Raw genomic sequence first — 15,941 nt, 5'->3', positions numbered from 1 at the left:
AAGCAGCTTGGCAGAGTTACACATGACCTTCATGCAGTAAAAACCTGTAACCCTCAGCTAACACAATAGTAACCCATAGCCCATACAATTGACACATTTCATGCTATGTGGCTCCATATTCTTTAACATTTGCTGCATTGGTGTCAGAAATTAGAAAATTAGATATTGCATGTGACCTTTTCCCTCACAGACAAAACAAGAATTTATTGGCTGCATGGAAAACGGGGGAAGTCACTCCAGCAAAGTTGCACCAATCAAATTCCATTTAAAACAAACTGATCAACAAAATGACAATTGTGACAATTGTTAGCACCCCATAGGGATTCTTACGTATGAAAAGGGGATCTGTATTGTGACCTTCCATGGCTCCTTTAACTGGGGTATAAAAATAAGTTAACACTCATGGAATATGCATTTTTTATCAATCACAATGTGGAAAAGCAAAAACACACACAAAAAAAACTATTAAACAATAAGTACACTATTAGGGCAATAATTAAGAAGTTCAAACCCAGACTCAATCCCACACAACAGCACATGTGCACTGGAAGCAGTTGCACAGACCACTGATTTGACTTAAAAGGTGAATTAACACATAGGTCTCAGCCAATTTAACTTAATTTTGTAAGTTAAGTTAATGTACAGATTTGTAGTTATCCTGACTTGACATGTAAAGTCAAGACAACTGTTGTATTCATTTAGTTCATTTGTCTTATTGGATCGAATTTGAAAGTTGAGGGAATACATAGTTCATAGCTGATTCAACTTGATTTTCTAAGTTAAGACAATGTAATGACTTGTAGTTAATATAACATGCCATTTTTTTGTCAACACAGCTAGGATCTTGTTTTAGCTTAGTTGACTTATTAGTTCTGATTTGAAAGCTGACTGAACAAATTGTTCTTAGATGATTCAAATTGATTTTGTAGGTTAAGACAGTGTAATTAATTGTAGTTATCAAAACATAAAATGTTTAGTAAACACAACTGTTATCTTGGTGTTGTTGATTTGACTTCTTGGTTCTGAATTGAACGTTAAATTAACACATAGGTCTTAGCAGATTTAACTTAATTTTGTAAGTAAAGTTCATTACAAGATTTGTAGTTATCCTAACTGGACATTTAAAGTCCAAACAAATGTTGTCTTTATTTATTTCATTTGACCTATTGGATCTAATTTGAAAGTTGAGGGAAGAGATACTTCATAGCTGATTCAACTTGGTTTTGTAAGTTAAGACAATTTCATGACTTGTAGTTAATATATATATATATATATATATATATATATATATATATATATATATATATATATATATATATATATATATATATATATATATATATATATATATAATATCAACAACTGGGATCTTGTTTTAGTTTATTTTACTTATTAGTTCTGATTTGAAAGTTGACTGAGCAAATTGTTCTTCGCTAACTGAACTTGATTTTTTATGTTTACAGCTTTTATTGAGTTGTTGTCAATTTAACTTAACATGATTTGTCAAATCAACACATTTTACACATTTAGTTGACTTGAATAGATTAAATAAGTTATTTTGACTTAATCCCCAAAACGTTTTTTACAGTGTAAAAAAAATATTATGATACTTCAAGGGGTCCGTTCAAAATCAAATAGCTAAATGATCCTTGGTATTACCTTATTAAAACACTTTTCTTATTGCTTAATAGAACCCCCGCCCACCCAATATAAATAAAAATGATACAAACTTAAAAAGTAACTTCTATTGCCATTGCCAACTATGTAAAAAAACAACAACATTGCAGCCTGCAGGTAGAAAATATCCCGATTAAAAATAAATATCATATTCATCACACTGGCTACACATGGCCTGTCTGCAACGCACTTGCAACATTGTATAAAGTATTCTGGGCCCTCAGAGTTTCCCCAAGTGAGCTCGGGACAGACACAGCTGTAGGCTATTTGTTTCAGCTGTAAGTGGCAGTTCTAGCTTGTATGGCGCCCTGGGCGAACCCTCCCTTCAGCGCCCTCCCAGCGCCCGGTGATGCTGCTGTGGGCGGCTGCCCATGTCGCCTGTACCTAAATCCGCTACTGATTATAATTAGTCTATAAATACATCTCTTTGCCAAAAGTCGTCATCCCTCCCATGTATTATTCGACTAGTATTTTTGAAAGTGTAAGGATAATAATTCAGCCATAGTTGTTCTGAAATGTTTTTTGATTGGGGGGGGGGTTCTGGCAGGGGGGGGGAGATTTTCTGCACAACACCGCAACCTATTTCAGTCCAAGTCAAGCACTGATAAGAAGTAATCAGCTAGATAAGAAGTAATTCCACTGGATCAGAACACGACATTTTCGGTCGTGCTCTCCCTTTCGTCACCGAAAGGGAGAGAGCTGAAAACATTTGCCAGGTGTCCTATAGAGGCCTACTTCTATGCGTGCGCGTCCTTAATCAACATCGACAGAAGCGCCCTTCAAACAAAATACTACTAAATTGACAAAACTGGTAAATGGGATGAAATAAACCAAATGTTGTTTCTCACAATGTAGCATAGGTTGTGCACTATGCAAACAGTGTGTTCGCTTAGACAATGAGAAGGTGAAGACAGGAATACGAATATTGAATGTATTCAAATAATTGCTGTAACTAAAGCAACAAACATTGTTGATTATAAATTGTAAGAATTAACGGTGATATGGTGAAATATAATGGGGAATTGATATACAGTAACAATCAAACGCAAGCTATTCACAAATTGGCGGGGGAGCGCATTGTACATCTGGGTGCATGGTCAATCCGACGTCTGCATTGGCCGTGCATCATTTACGGTGATATGGCCTGAGCAGAACTCAGGACATTCATAGTTTTGCGCTTTGCGGATCAGTGCAGAGCTGTTGTCAAGGAAGTGAGTTTGTGTTTATACAAGATGTACCGCCCCGCCTACCGTCAATCAATTGCGTCACAACCTCCATATGGAGCCTCCGACCACATTTTCAGATCAAGCATACATTTGATTTTAGTCTAGGCCTCCGCAATAGATAAGTTCACTGAGGTGGGGGCAAATATATATTTGTTACTGCTCGACTAAAACAATCTCGGTCAACCAAAGAATCGACCAGTTGACTAATTTGAGTCAGCCCTACTTTACTGGCATACACACTGTGGATGGAAACGTGGTTAGTGAATAGGCCGACTTTACTACCACAATGGAATTACTTTACAGTATTAATGCATGCTCATATGATGCTACAGGTAATAGCTAAAGGAATTCCTTAAATTAAACAACCAACAATATTTCGGACAGGATGCTTTATTTAATAAAAACAAACAAACTTAGAAACAGAACATTGTTCTTTGGAAAAGAACTTGGCAGCCCAACAGAAAAGACAAACAATTATCCTGGATAACTAAAATGCCCCCCCACACACACAAAACAATCTTGAATGTTTAATTCTTGAACTCCCAATTTGATAGAATTTAACCGAGAAACAAGATAAGTAAATATGACATATTGGGCTGTTATCTTGTAGGGCTAATGTGAGCGTTTTGCTGCCCCCTCTCTGGACAGCCTGTCAGCCTCCTCGTTTCCTAGGTATCCAGCGTGGCCTGGGATGTGCAACTGGAGAAAGAAGAGAGAGAGAAGAGAGAGTCAAAGGCAGAAGGAGACTGTAAATAGTTTCAGTTTTGCATCCATCCATGAAAGTTCAAATACTTTTTGGTCCACGACCCCATTTTGATATCAGAAAATTATTGTGACCCCAACTATGTGAAAAAGTGATGTAATCAACAGCCAATGACAGTCATTGCAAAGCAGTCAAAGTATGGGTGCACTTGCATGTCCCGGTGTAGTGCATCTCCTCCTCATGGACTGCACCAGATTTGGCAGTTCCTGCTGTGAGATGTTACCCCACTCTTCCACCAAGGCACCTGCAAGTTCCCGGTCATTTTGAGGGAATGGCCCTAGCCCTCACCCTTCAATCCAACAGTTCCCAGACGTTCTCAATGGGATGGAGATCCTGGCTCTTCGCTGGCCATGGCAGATCACTGACATTCCTGTCTTGCAGGAAATCAGACTGCTTGTTCTGCACGTGGTGGCATTGTCATGCTGGATGGTCATGTCAAGATGAGCCTGCAGGAAGGGTACAAAACCTTGACTCGTCAGTGAACAGCACTTTTTGCCAGTCTTGTCTGGTCCAGCAACGGTGGGTTTGTGCCCATAGACGACGTTGTTTCTGGTGATGTCTGGTGAGGACCTGCCTTACAACAGGCCTACAAGCCCTCAGTCCAGCCTCGCTCAGCCTATTACAGACAGTCTGAGCACTGATGGAGGGATTGTGCGTTCCTGGTGTAACTCGGGCAGTTGTTGTTGCCATTCCCGCAAGTGTGATGTCCGGATGTACCGATCTTGTGCAGGTGTTGTTACACAATGTCTGCCACTGCGAGGACAATCAGCTGTCCGTCCTGTCTCCCTGTAGCGTTGTCTTAGGCATCTCACAGTACGGACATTGCAATTTATTGCCCTGGCCACATCTGCAGTCCTCATGCCTCCTTGCAGCATGCCTAAGGCACGCTCACGCAGATGAGCAGGGTCCCTGGGCATCTTTCTTGTGGCATTTTTCAGTCAGTAGAAAGGCCTCTTTAGTGCATGTTCATTAATTGTTTATGGTTAATTGAACAAGCATGGGAAACAGAGTTTAAACCCTTTACAATGAAGATCTGTGAAGTTGTTTGGATTTTTACAAATTATCTTTGAAAGACAGGGTCCTGAAAAAGGGACATTTCTTGTTTTGCTGTGTATATATATATATATATCACACACACATCCCGTACTCAAAATCATTATATATATATACACACACACACACCGTGCCTTCGGAAAGTGTTCAGACCCCTTGACTTTTTCTAGATTTTGTTACATTACAGCCTTATCCTAAAATGTATTACATTTATGTTTTCCCTCAGCAATCTACACACAATATACCTATAATGAGAAAGCAAAAACAGTATTTTAGAAATGTTTGCAAATGTATAAAAAAATGTATTTAAGTATTCAGACCCTTTGCTATGACACTTGAAATTGAGCTCAGGTGCATCCTGTTTCCATTGATCATCATTGAGATGTTTCTACAACTTTGAGTCCACTTGTGGTAAATTCAATTGATTGGACATGATTTTTAAAAAGGCACACACCTGTGTTTATTAGGTCCCACAGATGACAGTGCAATACAGAACAAAAATCAAGCCATGAGGTTAAAGGAATTGTATGTAGAGCTCCGAGACAGGATTGTGTCGAGGCACAGATCTGGGGAAGGGTAGCAAAACATTTCTGCAGCATTGACGGTCCCCAACAACACAGTGGCCTCCATCATTCTTAAATGGAAGAAGTTTGAAACCACCAAGACTCTTCCAACAGCTGGCCTCCCGGTCAAACTGAGCAACCGGGGGAAAAGGGCATTGAAACCAAGATTGAACTCTTTGGCCTGAATGCCAAATACCACGATAGGTTATTGTCTGGAGGAAAACTGGCACCATCCCTACGGTGAAGCATAGTGGTGGTAGCATCATGCTGTGGGGATTATTTTCAGCGGCAGGGACTGGGAGACTAGTCAGGATCGAGGCAAGGATTAATGGAGCAAAGTAGAGATCCCTGATGAAAACCTGCTCCAGAGCGCTCAGGGGCAAAGGTTCACCTGCCAACAGGACAAGCACACAGCCAAGACAATGAAAGAGCTGCTTCGGGTTAAGTCTCTGAATGTCCTTGAGTGGCCCAGCCAGAGCTCGGACTTGAACTGAATCCAACATCTCTGGAGAGACCTGAAAATAGCTGTGCAGCAACACTCCCCATCCAATCTGACAGAGCTTGAGACAATCTGCAGAAAAGAATGGGAGAAACTTCCCAAATACAGGTGTGCCAAGCTTGTCGCGTCATACCAAAGAAGAGTCGAGGCTGTAATCACCGCCAAAGGTGCTTCAGCAAAGTACCGAGTAAAGGGTCTGCATAGTTATGTAAATGTTTGAAGTAATTTTAGCAATCATTTAAAAAACCTGTTTTTGCTTTGTCATGATGGGGGTATTGTGTGTAGATTGAGGGTAAACAACTATTTAATCATTTTAAGTCTGTAACCTAACAATGTGGAAAAAAATCAAAGGGTCTGAATACTTTCCTAAAGGCACTGTTTGTGTGTATGTTTAATATATATCTCACACACAGTACCAGTCAAAAGTTTGGACACACCTACTCATTCAAGGGTTTTTCTTTATTTTTTACTATTTTCTACATTGTAGAATAATAGTGAAGACATCAAAACTATGAAATAACACATGGAATCATGTAGTAACCAAAAATGTTAAACAAATCAAAATATATTTTATATTCTTCAAAGTAGCCACATCAAGTTGCCTTGATGACAGCTTTGCACACTCCTGGTATTCTCTCAAGCAGTTCCCACATATGCTGAGCACTTGTTGGCTGCTTTCCTTCACTCTGTGGTCCAACTTGAAAAACAAATTTCATTACCACTAAGCGCAAACCAGATGGGATGGCATATTGCTGCAGAATGCTGTGTTAGCCATGCTGGTTAAGTGTTCCTTGAATTATAAATAAATCAGTCTGTGTCACCAGCAAAGCTCCCCCACACCTCCTCCTCCATACTTCACGGTGGGAACCACAGATGCAGATCATCCGTTCACCTTCTCTGTGTCTCACAAAGACACAGCGGTTGGAACCAAAAATCTCAAATTTGTACTCATCAGACTAAAGGACAAATTTCCACCGGTCTAATGTACATTGATCGTGTTTCTTGGCCCAAGCAAGTCTCTTCTTCTTATTGGTGTCCTTTAGTAGTGGTTTCTTTGCAGGAATTCGACCACAAAGGCCAAATTCACGCAGTCTCCTCTGAACAGTTGATGTTGAGATGTGTCAAGTTACTTGAACCCTGTGAAGCATTTATTTGGACTGACATTTCTGAGGCTGGTAACTCTAATGAACTTATTATCTGCAGCAGAGACAAGTCTGGGTCCTCATTTCCATTGGTGGTCCTCAAGAGAGCCAGTTTCATCATAACGCTTGATGGTTTTTGCGACTGCACTTAAAGAAACTTTAAAAGGTCTTGCCATTTTCCGGATTGACTGGCCTTCATGTCTTAAAGTAACGATGGACTGTCATTTCTCTTTTCTTATTTGAGCTGTTCTTGCCATAATATGGACTTGTTCTTTTACCAAATAGGGCTGTCTTCTGTATACCCCCCCCTACCATGTCACAACACAACTGACTAGCATAAATGCATTAAGGAAAGACATTCAAAAAATTAACTTGTAAAAAAAACCTTGTATGAATAGGTGTTCTAAAACCATTTTCATATCAGGAGACCTCACATATTTCTTTATTTTAGTCATATCGAGAGCAACTTACATGAGTAAGCCCATACATTTTCACACTGCTCCCCCGTGGGAATTGAACCCATAGCCTCTATCAACTGAGCCACACAGGACACACGACCCAATCATCGTCCATAGTTTGGGAAATTATGTTCCATTCATTGAAACCCACTACACTTGAAGTGAAAATATTAACAGATATGTAGTGCAACAGGCGTCATTGATATTTACCCATACAACCTTCAGCTCTTCATTTAACTTGTCAAGTTTTTCAAAGTCCTCTCTGTTGATGATAGGGCCACCAGATTTGAGCCTCCAGTTGTTCAGCTTCCAGTTCTTCACCCAGCTGGTGACGCCTGGAGGAAACAACACAACAGTCATTCAGATAGTTGCATTAGCAGGCCTAGCTACTAATGTTAGATGCTGCATCATGCCTGCAGCATCACACAAAGCCATGTCACAATCAGTCAGTCCCTTGCTGATTGAGTGTTAGTAAAGTGCTATAAGCAGCACACACATACCATTAATGGTGAACTTGCTGTCTGTATAGAGCACCAACTTCTTGATGTCCATCTCTTTGGCCTGCTCCAAGGCTTTACAGGCTGCCTGTGCCATTCAGAAGCAACATGTGGGATTAAATCGCTGTGGGGTTACAATCCAAAGGTTGCTGTGGCAATTCCATTCAAATAACAGCAATCTGGTTAAGAGAGTTCAGAATTAAAACAAATAAGACAAACACAGTACTTGCCTGTAATTCTGCCCTCTGGTTGGTCTGTCTTCCATCCAGCGGTTCTGCTACATTCCTACAGTAAAGAGTCCACATGAAAACCAACCCAATGTATGTTTGGCCCTGTCCGGGGGTGTCCTCGGATGGGGCCACAGTGTCTCCTGACCCCTCCTGTCTCAGCCTCCAGTATTTATGCTGCAGTAGTTTATGTGTCGGGGGGCTAGGGTCAGTTTGTTTATCTGGAGTACTTCTCCTGTCCTATTCGGTGTCCTGTGTAAATCTAAGTGTGCGTTCTCTAATTCTCTCCTTCTCTCTTTCTTTCTCTCTCTCTGAGGACCTGAGCCCTAGGACCATGCCCCAGGACTACCTGACATGATGACTCCTTGCTGTCCCCAGTCCACCTGGCCATGCTGCTGCTCCAGTTTCAACTGGCCTGGGCCCTAGGACCATGTCCCAGGACTACCTGACATGAGGACTCCTTGCTGTCCCCAGTCCACCTGGCCATGCTCCTGCTCCAGTTTCAACTGTTCTGCCTTACTATTATTCAACCATGCTGGTCATTTATGAACATTTGAACATCTTGGCCACGTTCTGTTATAATCTCCACCCGGCACAGCCAGAAGAGGACTGGCCACCCCACATATGCTCTCTCTAATTCTCTCTTTCTTTCTCTCTCTCGGAGGACCTGAGCCCTAGGACCGTGCCCCAGGACTACCTGACATGATGGCTCCTTGCTGTCCCCAGTCCACCTGACTGTGCTGCTGCTCCAGTTTCAACTGTTCTGCCTTATTATTATTTGACCATGCTGGTCATTTATGAACATTTGAACATCTTGGTCATGTTCTGTTATAATCTCTACCCGGCACAGCCAGAAGAGGACTGGCCACCCCACATAGCCCGGTTCCTCTCTAGGTTTCTTCCTAGGTTTTGGCCTTTCTAGGGAGTTTTTCCTAGCCACCGTGCTTTTACACCTGCATTGTTTGCTGTTTGGGGTTTTAGGCTGGGTTTCTGTACAGCACTTTGAGATATCAGCTGATGTACGAAGGGCTATATAAATAAATTTGATTTGATTTGATGTAGTGTCAAACAGTCTATGAGTTATAACCACAGACCCAGGCCTACTCACAGAGGATGGTCACGTCCCCAGTACACCCCAATCCCAGCTCGGGCTCCGGCCTTCCCATTGCCTGAACAGCAGCCATCTGTGTACACCACCACTGCATCACCTGGAAAAACAGACTGTTTTCTTAATCATGTTTAATTAGTTTTCAATCATCATTATAGGATATTTTCTACTACTATAAGCTATATTTGTAAGTTTGGGGTTTATTTGTGCATGTTTATGTTTATAGGTATGTGTATACATGACAGTCAAACATTGTGTTTTCCTTCTTGATTCTTTGCTTAATTTATTATTACTTTTTGATGTGTACTGCTGTATTTACTGATTTTATGTTGCCTTATATGGAATATACTAAAAATAATTGTTCACAAAAAATGTTTTACATTTACAAAAACAAGAAATACGATTTAAAGGAGTAACAGGTATATTTACCCATGTAGGTGAATCCATCAGAGCTCTTTGAAGATGCACAGCTGTCTTGAGATGCCTCCTGGGAAGGTTTAGCTCGTTTGGCAGGGGACACCACCTCCTTCTCTTCCTCCTCCACGTGATTATAGTGTCTCTTCTGACCAATGGGAATATACTCAAGGGCCTCCGGGGCCCTTCGTGGGAGTGTTGCCTCATAGCTGGTTCCTGAAAGATAATACCTTGGTCTGAGTAGAAGTCTGATTCTGCTGTGCCTGAATGGTGCACTACTTGTCTAATGACAAGATAGGCTGCCCATTCCTAATGCCAGTAACAACATTACCCATTGTATTGTCATTTCACAAGTACAGTGACCCATAGAGAAAGAACATAGCCATCAATCTACCTTCTGACACGTCTGGTGTTATCGACCTTGCTTCGCCTCTGACAAAAGCCCAGGCATCCTTTTCAGCAGCAAACTTCTTGTAGCTGGCATGTGGGAACTTGTCAATTTGTTTCTTACATTCATCCCTGAAAAAGTAAACACATGATATCCAATGTGAATAGAAATGACAAAATGTGTCGAAAGACACACTACAGTGGTAACTAGCTCCCTAGCTAGGTAACTACTACACAGCTCACCAAGTTTGGTAAACTCCAGGGTTTAATCCTTTCCTCACAGCGTAGAAGAATTTGCCTTTCACCATCTCCTCTGTGCCAATGCAGACTGCCCTGTGTATTATACTATAAAGAACGGGTAACGGTCATTGTCTTGATTTCAGAAATGTGAACAAGTTGAACAAACTAAATAGCTACGTGTTAAAATGCAAGAACAACTATTAGCTAGCCATCATTGGAAACAAATATAGGTATGTAAACAGTGGCTAGCTTGCTAGACCACTAACCCAAAGCAAACACATATTGCTAGCTACTACCTAACGACCGTAATGTCAACACACAACTCTACAAGTTAGCTATACATTTGAACATCATCTACACTGACATGCTTATTTTTGGACTCGGTATTTACATTAATTACTTCAACGTTCACGATATCTGCTGCACTGATCTGTTGGTGTTAAAAATCATACTTCCGTGTTCCCATGATTCCTTCCACGACGTATTTGTATACTCCTCTCGCGAGATTCCGGCCTCTTCCCCGGCCGTCGTTGACTGAGGTAGGTCAAGATAATGCTCCCACTGGTCGGAATTTCTTGTCAAACTGTTGTAAATGTGCACAGAATTTCATCGTTCTTGTATCAGAGTTGATGTAAGACTGTTGATGCGTTAGATTATTATATTTAAGGTTTTGGATGGCCGTTGTGTAATTCATTGTATGAAGTGTTTCAGGATAGACCTAACATGAAAACGGAAAGGAGGCATAGCTGGCGCGTTGAGGCCCATGTGTTCTTGTAAGAATTGCCTGTATAGTTCGTCGACTAGTCGCTTTTTTTTAACCGTTTTTAATATTTTCCTTTTGTCAAGTGTCCTGACAGTTGTTTAGCCTGAGGTATGGTTGAGTACTGTCAGGCCGTTGCTAGCTAACGTTAGCCATTTGATAATGAACCTGGTTTAAAGACGACCAACTGGCTAACGTTAGCTAACTAATGTTAAATAGTTAACTTTGAACATGCGACCCTATCTCCTGTACATTGTTTGATACAATAGTTACTTGTTATGTTGTTTATGATGGCATGGCTGCTAGCTAGCTAACGTCATTTGTATTTTGAATGTGTACGTGAAATCAGCCGTTGTCGACTGTTCGTTTGATCAACCTTAGCCGATAGCGCTAGCTAGTAACTGCATGTCTGTATGGTGTGATGGAGTCGGCATATGAACCACTCAGCTAACGTTGGTTAGTTTCAGTGTGTATACTACATTACCTGAAACCGTGCATGATGTCCAAAGACATACAGGACTCCGGAGTATGCTCAAATGGTAGTCTTGTCTTTCATTAATTCCAGAGACATAGGCCATGTTCAGTACCAGCGCCAAAATCGTGAAGCCCAATGGCGAAAAGCCAGATGAGTTCGAGTCTGGAATATCCCAGGTAAGCTATGTCAAATCTGTCAATATATGGCACTGTATAAAACTTCCTTAGTCGCTTGGCTAATGCTGTAAGCCATATTTAACACGTCAGCCTTCTCTCTAGGCTCTCCTGGAGCTGGAGATGAACTCAGACATGAAGGCTCAGCTGAGGGAGCTGAACATCACTGCTGCAAAGGCAAGGATCCTGTACTGCATGTCTTGTACTTGCCTTCATTCTGACTATTTGCTCAGACCATTTTTGGATAACTGAAGATGAAAGTGGTAGGAGTTTGTCTGACTCTTAGTAAGCTGTGTTTGAGTTTAACCCCAACGTGGACATCCGGTGAGGTTGCTCTCACATGGCTCTGTCCTTGTGGCGTATGGGAGCGTAGTACTTCACAGTGCTGTGACGTACAGTCCCGTTCCACGACGTTGGAGAGCAAGCTTTGTCCCCGGCCTTCGGGCTGGTGAGGACGGCGTTCTGTATATTCCTACATCTTCCCAGAGCCCTTTGGGCCAAGACTGGGGGGCTAAACCATGCAGTGCATACAATTTCATTCAGACAGCTGAAGCACTCAAAGCATCTATTGAAGTGTTTGTATTTGCCTCAATTTGTGCTCTAACTGAAATGCTATTCTCTCCCCCAGGAAATTGAAGTTGGTGGTAGCAGGAAAGCCATCATCATCTTTGTCCCCGTGCCCCAGCTGAAATCTTTCCAGAAGATTCAGGTGCGACTCGTGAGGGAGCTGGAAAAGAAGTTCAGCGGAAAACACGTCGTCTTCGTTGCACAGGTTAGGGTGATGTTGTCTCGCTGTCCTGTCTTCCACGAGTTGCTGTTGCGGTGGCCCCACTGTCGGCTAGCTTGGTTATTTTGGAGAAGTCTATTAACAGACTTCTTTAGTGCTCAAATATACATGTTTCTATGCTGTGAGTGTAGCATAATATCAACGTGGACATCCGGTGAGGTTGCTCTCGCATGGCTCTGTCCTTGTGGCGTATGGGAGCGTAGTACTTCACAGTGCTGTGACGTACAGTCCCGTTCCACGACGTTGGAGAGCAAGCTTTGTCCCCGGCCTTCGGGCTGGTGAGGACGGTGTTCTGTATATTCCTACATCTTCCCAGAGCCCTTTGGGCCATGACTGGGGGGCTAAACCATGCAGTGTACATTATTTAGAATGCTTGTTGGGCTTTAAAAGTCTCCATGTGTAAATTGGTAAGTAAGCCCTGTTTTTTTATTTTATTTTTTTACTTGCAGAGGAGAATCCTGCCCAAACCAACCAGGAAAAGCCGTATCAAGAATAAGCAGAAGCGTCCCAGGAGGTGAGTTCTGTTGTCACACCAGCATGTCCACGACTACATGCTGTATGGAAGAACATGTATTGTAGCTTTAAAGTTCGAGCAAATGGGTGCTAGGTTTAGAAGTTGAAATTGTTGTGCCGTATGTGATGCTGCCATACTTGCACACCATATTTGGACCCAACGTGGACATCCGGTGAGGTTGCTCTCGCATGGCTCTGTCCTTGTGGCGTATGGGAGCGTAGTACTTCACAGTGCTGTGACGTACAGTCCCGTTCCACGACGTTGGAGAGTAAGCTTTGTCCCCGGCCTTTGGGCTGGTGAGGACTGCTTTCTGTATATTCCTACATCTTCCCAGAGCCCTTTGGGCCATGACTGGGGGGCTTAACCATGCAGTGTACAATTTCACTAATTCCATGTCGTATGCTTTTAATGGGATTTTATAATAGGTTATTATATAGCTACAAGATTAAACTGGGACAAACCGTATAATGCAACATCAACTTTACTTCCTATTACCTTGCATTACCCTATGAGTAGGTATTTTAAACCCAGTGTCCTGGCTAAATTCCCAATCTGGCCCTCGTACCATCATGGTCACCTAATCGTCCCCAGCTTCCAATTGTCTCATTCATCCTCCTCTCCCCTGTAACTACTTCCCAGGTCGTTGATGTAAATAAGAACTTGTTCTCAGTAAATTTGCCTGGTAAATATATAAACAATTATAATCTAAAGCAGACTCTGCTTGTCTCCGGTAATGATTTCAAAATACCTGTATAGCTATTTGATTGTTGCCCTTTCAATACATGCATAAATAATCTTCCTCTGATTTTGAATGAGACTGGTTGTAGGAAAACTAGTTTTCGCATGGTTTAGAACATTTCTGTAATTACTTCAAATGTCTAATGCACGTTGTGATTTGTTTCTCCAGCCGTACTCTGACTGCCGTGCACGATGCCATCCTTGAAGACCTGGTCTTCCCCAGTGAGATTGTTGGCAAGAGGATCCGTGTGAAGCTGGACAGCAGTCGGCTCATCAAGGTCCACCTTGACAAGGCTCAGCAGAACAATGTGGAACACAAAGTGAGTCGTGTCGCAGTTTGTTCACCCACCTTAACCCCAACGTGGACATCCGGTGAGGTTGCTCTCGCATGGCTCTGTCCTTGTGGCGTATGGGAGCGTAGTACTTCACAGTGCTGTGACGTACAGTCCCGTTCCACGACGTTGGAGAGCAAGCTTTGTCCCCGGCCTTTGGGCTGGTGAGGACGGTGTTCTGTATATTCCTACATCTTCCCAGAGCCCTTTGGGCCATGACTGGGGGGCTAAACCATGCAGTGTACAATTTCTCTTGACTGATGTCTCAAATGCTTTATGTGCTGCAAATGTCTTTGGCAAATGTGCCAAATGCATGCCTTTTGTGATGTCATATGCAATTGATATATTGATCATCATAACCTGTAAATGTTGCAGTCTATGCAGTGGTTAACCAGTGGTTGCCTTTATTTTCAGGTTGAGACCTTCTCCGGTGTCTACAAGAAGCTCACAGGCAAAGACGTTGTTTTTGAATTCCCCGAATTCCAACTGTAGAGTGCAGATGACAAAATAAATGAGTTTACTCTCAATGTCATTGCTCTGTGTTCTCTGGGGATAGGGTGGTCAGTCATGCCAATCCCATACATGGTGGTCTAGCCCAGGGATCCAACCCTGTTTCCGAAGAGCTAGCCTCTTTTAGGTGTTCTCCTATCCCTGTTGTAACTAACCTGATTCAGTTTCTCAGCTAATTATTTGAATCGGGTGCGCTAGATGAGGGTTGGAGTGAGCCTACAGGACGGTAGCTCTCCAGGAACAGTTGGAGAGCCCTGGTCTAGAGACTAATATCCTTTCAGAAAAGTATGTCAGTCAGAAGGACCATTAACTTGAGTAACTGAAGACTTGGCGCAGCCTTGATGACTGATCAGTTGTATTGCTACATCCTACAATTTGTGATGCTAGGCGGGCTTTTCAGGTTGCTTTTGGGCCTTTGTAATGGTAGTATACAATGGGGGTTTTTGCACACTGGATTAATGTCCTGATCCAATTATTAGATATTGAGTGGAATTGACAGGTAATGTATTTGCCTATGTACCAAATGGTGGATTTATACAATCTTCACTGGGATATGTGCCCAATATAGGCTATTGCGCACAACAGTCAAGTTTACGCTTATGTTGTGCAGTGTGAGGCCACTGAGGGAGCTATGGGGCTGCATGGACCAGCACTCCATAAATTAACATGGCAGGTATTGAGGCTATACGTTGTTTCCTTGAGGAATTCAAAAAATATAATCAATGGAGTAACCTTAGGTTTTGAGATATGATGGGGGGGTAGTAAGACTGTTGTAATAAACATTTTGCAAAAAATTCTAATCAATGGGTAAATCACTGACTGCAGGATATAGCTTGGATGTGGTCACGTCCTTTACCGGAATTACTTGCCCTCTGCCACTTGGCACTGGAGAAGCTCAATTATCAGCCGTTTGACAGTTGCGCTCCGAGTGATGAGCTCGTTCCTATGACAGCTGAAACAAGTTGGTCGGGCGGCGCCCCACTCCTTCATATCACGTGATTCCTGATGATAGTTCTTGATTTTATTGATTGGTTGCTATTGTATGGGATAGTTAAGCCTCGATACTCGGGACTCCTGTCATAACTACTTTCCCATCACCTATCTAGGCAGTCACCCACCTATGACTCAACATGTACTCAGGTAACACCATGTCAGACACTCAACATGTAGTTACACTATTGCTTTCGTTGGTTAAAGCCCACTGAATGCTATACCTGCTGTTTGGTTATTGTTTTGCAGATGGGGGATTGATAGACTGAAGGACTAAGGTCGAAAATTAGCCTGTTGCCTAAAACCGGCACTTTTTCTGAAAATGTTGACTAATGTACACTCCCTGCAAAAATAAACACAAAGGTCTTATGACCTTGGGCAGAAAGACTGGTATGTGGTTTCAAATTT

General features: G+C 42.2%; 2 protein-coding genes and 4 non-coding genes across 9 annotated transcripts; 5 read left to right on the top strand and 1 right to left on the bottom strand.

Annotated features, from left to right (window-relative positions):
* Nucleotides 1–3,277: 3,277 nt before the first annotated feature.
* On the bottom strand, nt 3,278–10,735 carry LOC123995336 (ribonuclease H1-like). 4 transcript variants are annotated; one of them, XM_046298881.1, is made up of 10 exons: nt 10,646–10,735; nt 10,258–10,359; nt 10,022–10,146; nt 9,643–9,843; nt 9,214–9,313; nt 8,109–8,163; nt 7,882–7,966; nt 7,592–7,716; nt 3,955–4,112; nt 3,278–3,602 (listed from the first exon to the last, which is right to left on the bottom strand). In XM_046298881.1, exons 2-10 carry the CDS (start codon nt 10,320–10,322, stop codon nt 3,572–3,574), a joined length of 945 nt encoding a protein of 314 aa, XP_046154837.1. In that variant the 5' UTR covers nt 10,323–10,359; nt 10,646–10,735; the 3' UTR covers nt 3,278–3,571. The 4 variants fall into 4 exon arrangements, with proteins under 4 accessions (XP_046154837.1, XP_046154836.1, XP_046154838.1 ...); XM_046298880.1 differs by having other exon boundaries at nt 10,707–10,735; XM_046298882.1 differs by having other exon boundaries at nt 10,655–10,695.
* On the top strand, nt 10,732–14,560 carry LOC123995337 (40S ribosomal protein S7). Its single transcript, XM_046298884.1, has 7 exons — nt 10,732–10,793; nt 11,580–11,665; nt 11,768–11,839; nt 12,291–12,434; nt 12,899–12,963; nt 13,871–14,021; nt 14,448–14,560. Exons 2-7 carry the CDS (start codon nt 11,591–11,593, stop codon nt 14,523–14,525), a joined length of 585 nt encoding a protein of 194 aa, XP_046154840.1. The 5' UTR covers nt 10,732–10,793; nt 11,580–11,590; the 3' UTR covers nt 14,526–14,560.
* On the top strand, nt 11,971–12,195 carry LOC123995993. The gene has a single exon (XR_006831939.1). It is a non-coding gene; the product is annotated as a small nucleolar RNA SNORA73 family (small nucleolar RNA).
* LOC123995992 lies at nt 12,588–12,812 on the top strand. The gene has a single exon (XR_006831938.1). It is a non-coding gene; the product is annotated as a small nucleolar RNA SNORA73 family (small nucleolar RNA).
* On the top strand, nt 13,120–13,344 carry LOC123995991. The gene has a single exon (XR_006831937.1). It is a non-coding gene; the product is annotated as a small nucleolar RNA SNORA73 family (small nucleolar RNA).
* LOC123995990 lies at nt 14,058–14,282 on the top strand. Its single transcript, XR_006831936.1, has one exon. It is a non-coding gene; the product is annotated as a small nucleolar RNA SNORA73 family (small nucleolar RNA).
* Nucleotides 14,561–15,941: the final 1,381 nt, after the last annotated feature.

This window comes from Oncorhynchus gorbuscha, linkage group LG14, assembly GCF_021184085.1.
Source record: "Oncorhynchus gorbuscha isolate QuinsamMale2020 ecotype Even-year linkage group LG14, OgorEven_v1.0, whole genome shotgun sequence".
Taxonomy (NCBI): Eukaryota; Metazoa; Chordata; class Actinopteri; order Salmoniformes; family Salmonidae; genus Oncorhynchus; species Oncorhynchus gorbuscha.
Note: the sequence above shows the minus strand (reverse complement) of the source record. Positions and strands in the feature narration are given on the sequence as shown.

Bases quoted from the DNA above. Each gene is read 5' to 3' on its own strand.
- LOC123995336 (XM_046298880.1), bottom strand. The intron at 7,967-8,108 runs GCAAGTACTGTG...TGAATGGCACAG, and splicing joins ACCAGAGGGCAGAATTACAG to GCAGCCTGTAAAGCCTTGGA. The intron at 3,603-3,954 runs GTGAGGGCTAGG...TTCTTTCTCCAG, and splicing joins GGGAACTGTTGGATTGAAGG to TTGCACATCCCAGGCCACGC.
- LOC123995337 (XM_046298884.1), top strand. From the start codon at position 11,591: ATGTTCAGTACCAGCGCCAAAATCGTGAAGCCCAATGGCGAAAAGCCA. The intron at 11,840-12,290 runs GCAAGGATCCTG...TCTCTCCCCCAG, and splicing joins TGAACATCACTGCTGCAAAG to GAAATTGAAGTTGGTGGTAG. The intron at 12,964-13,870 runs GTGAGTTCTGTT...TTGTTTCTCCAG, and splicing joins AAGCAGAAGCGTCCCAGGAG to CCGTACTCTGACTGCCGTGC.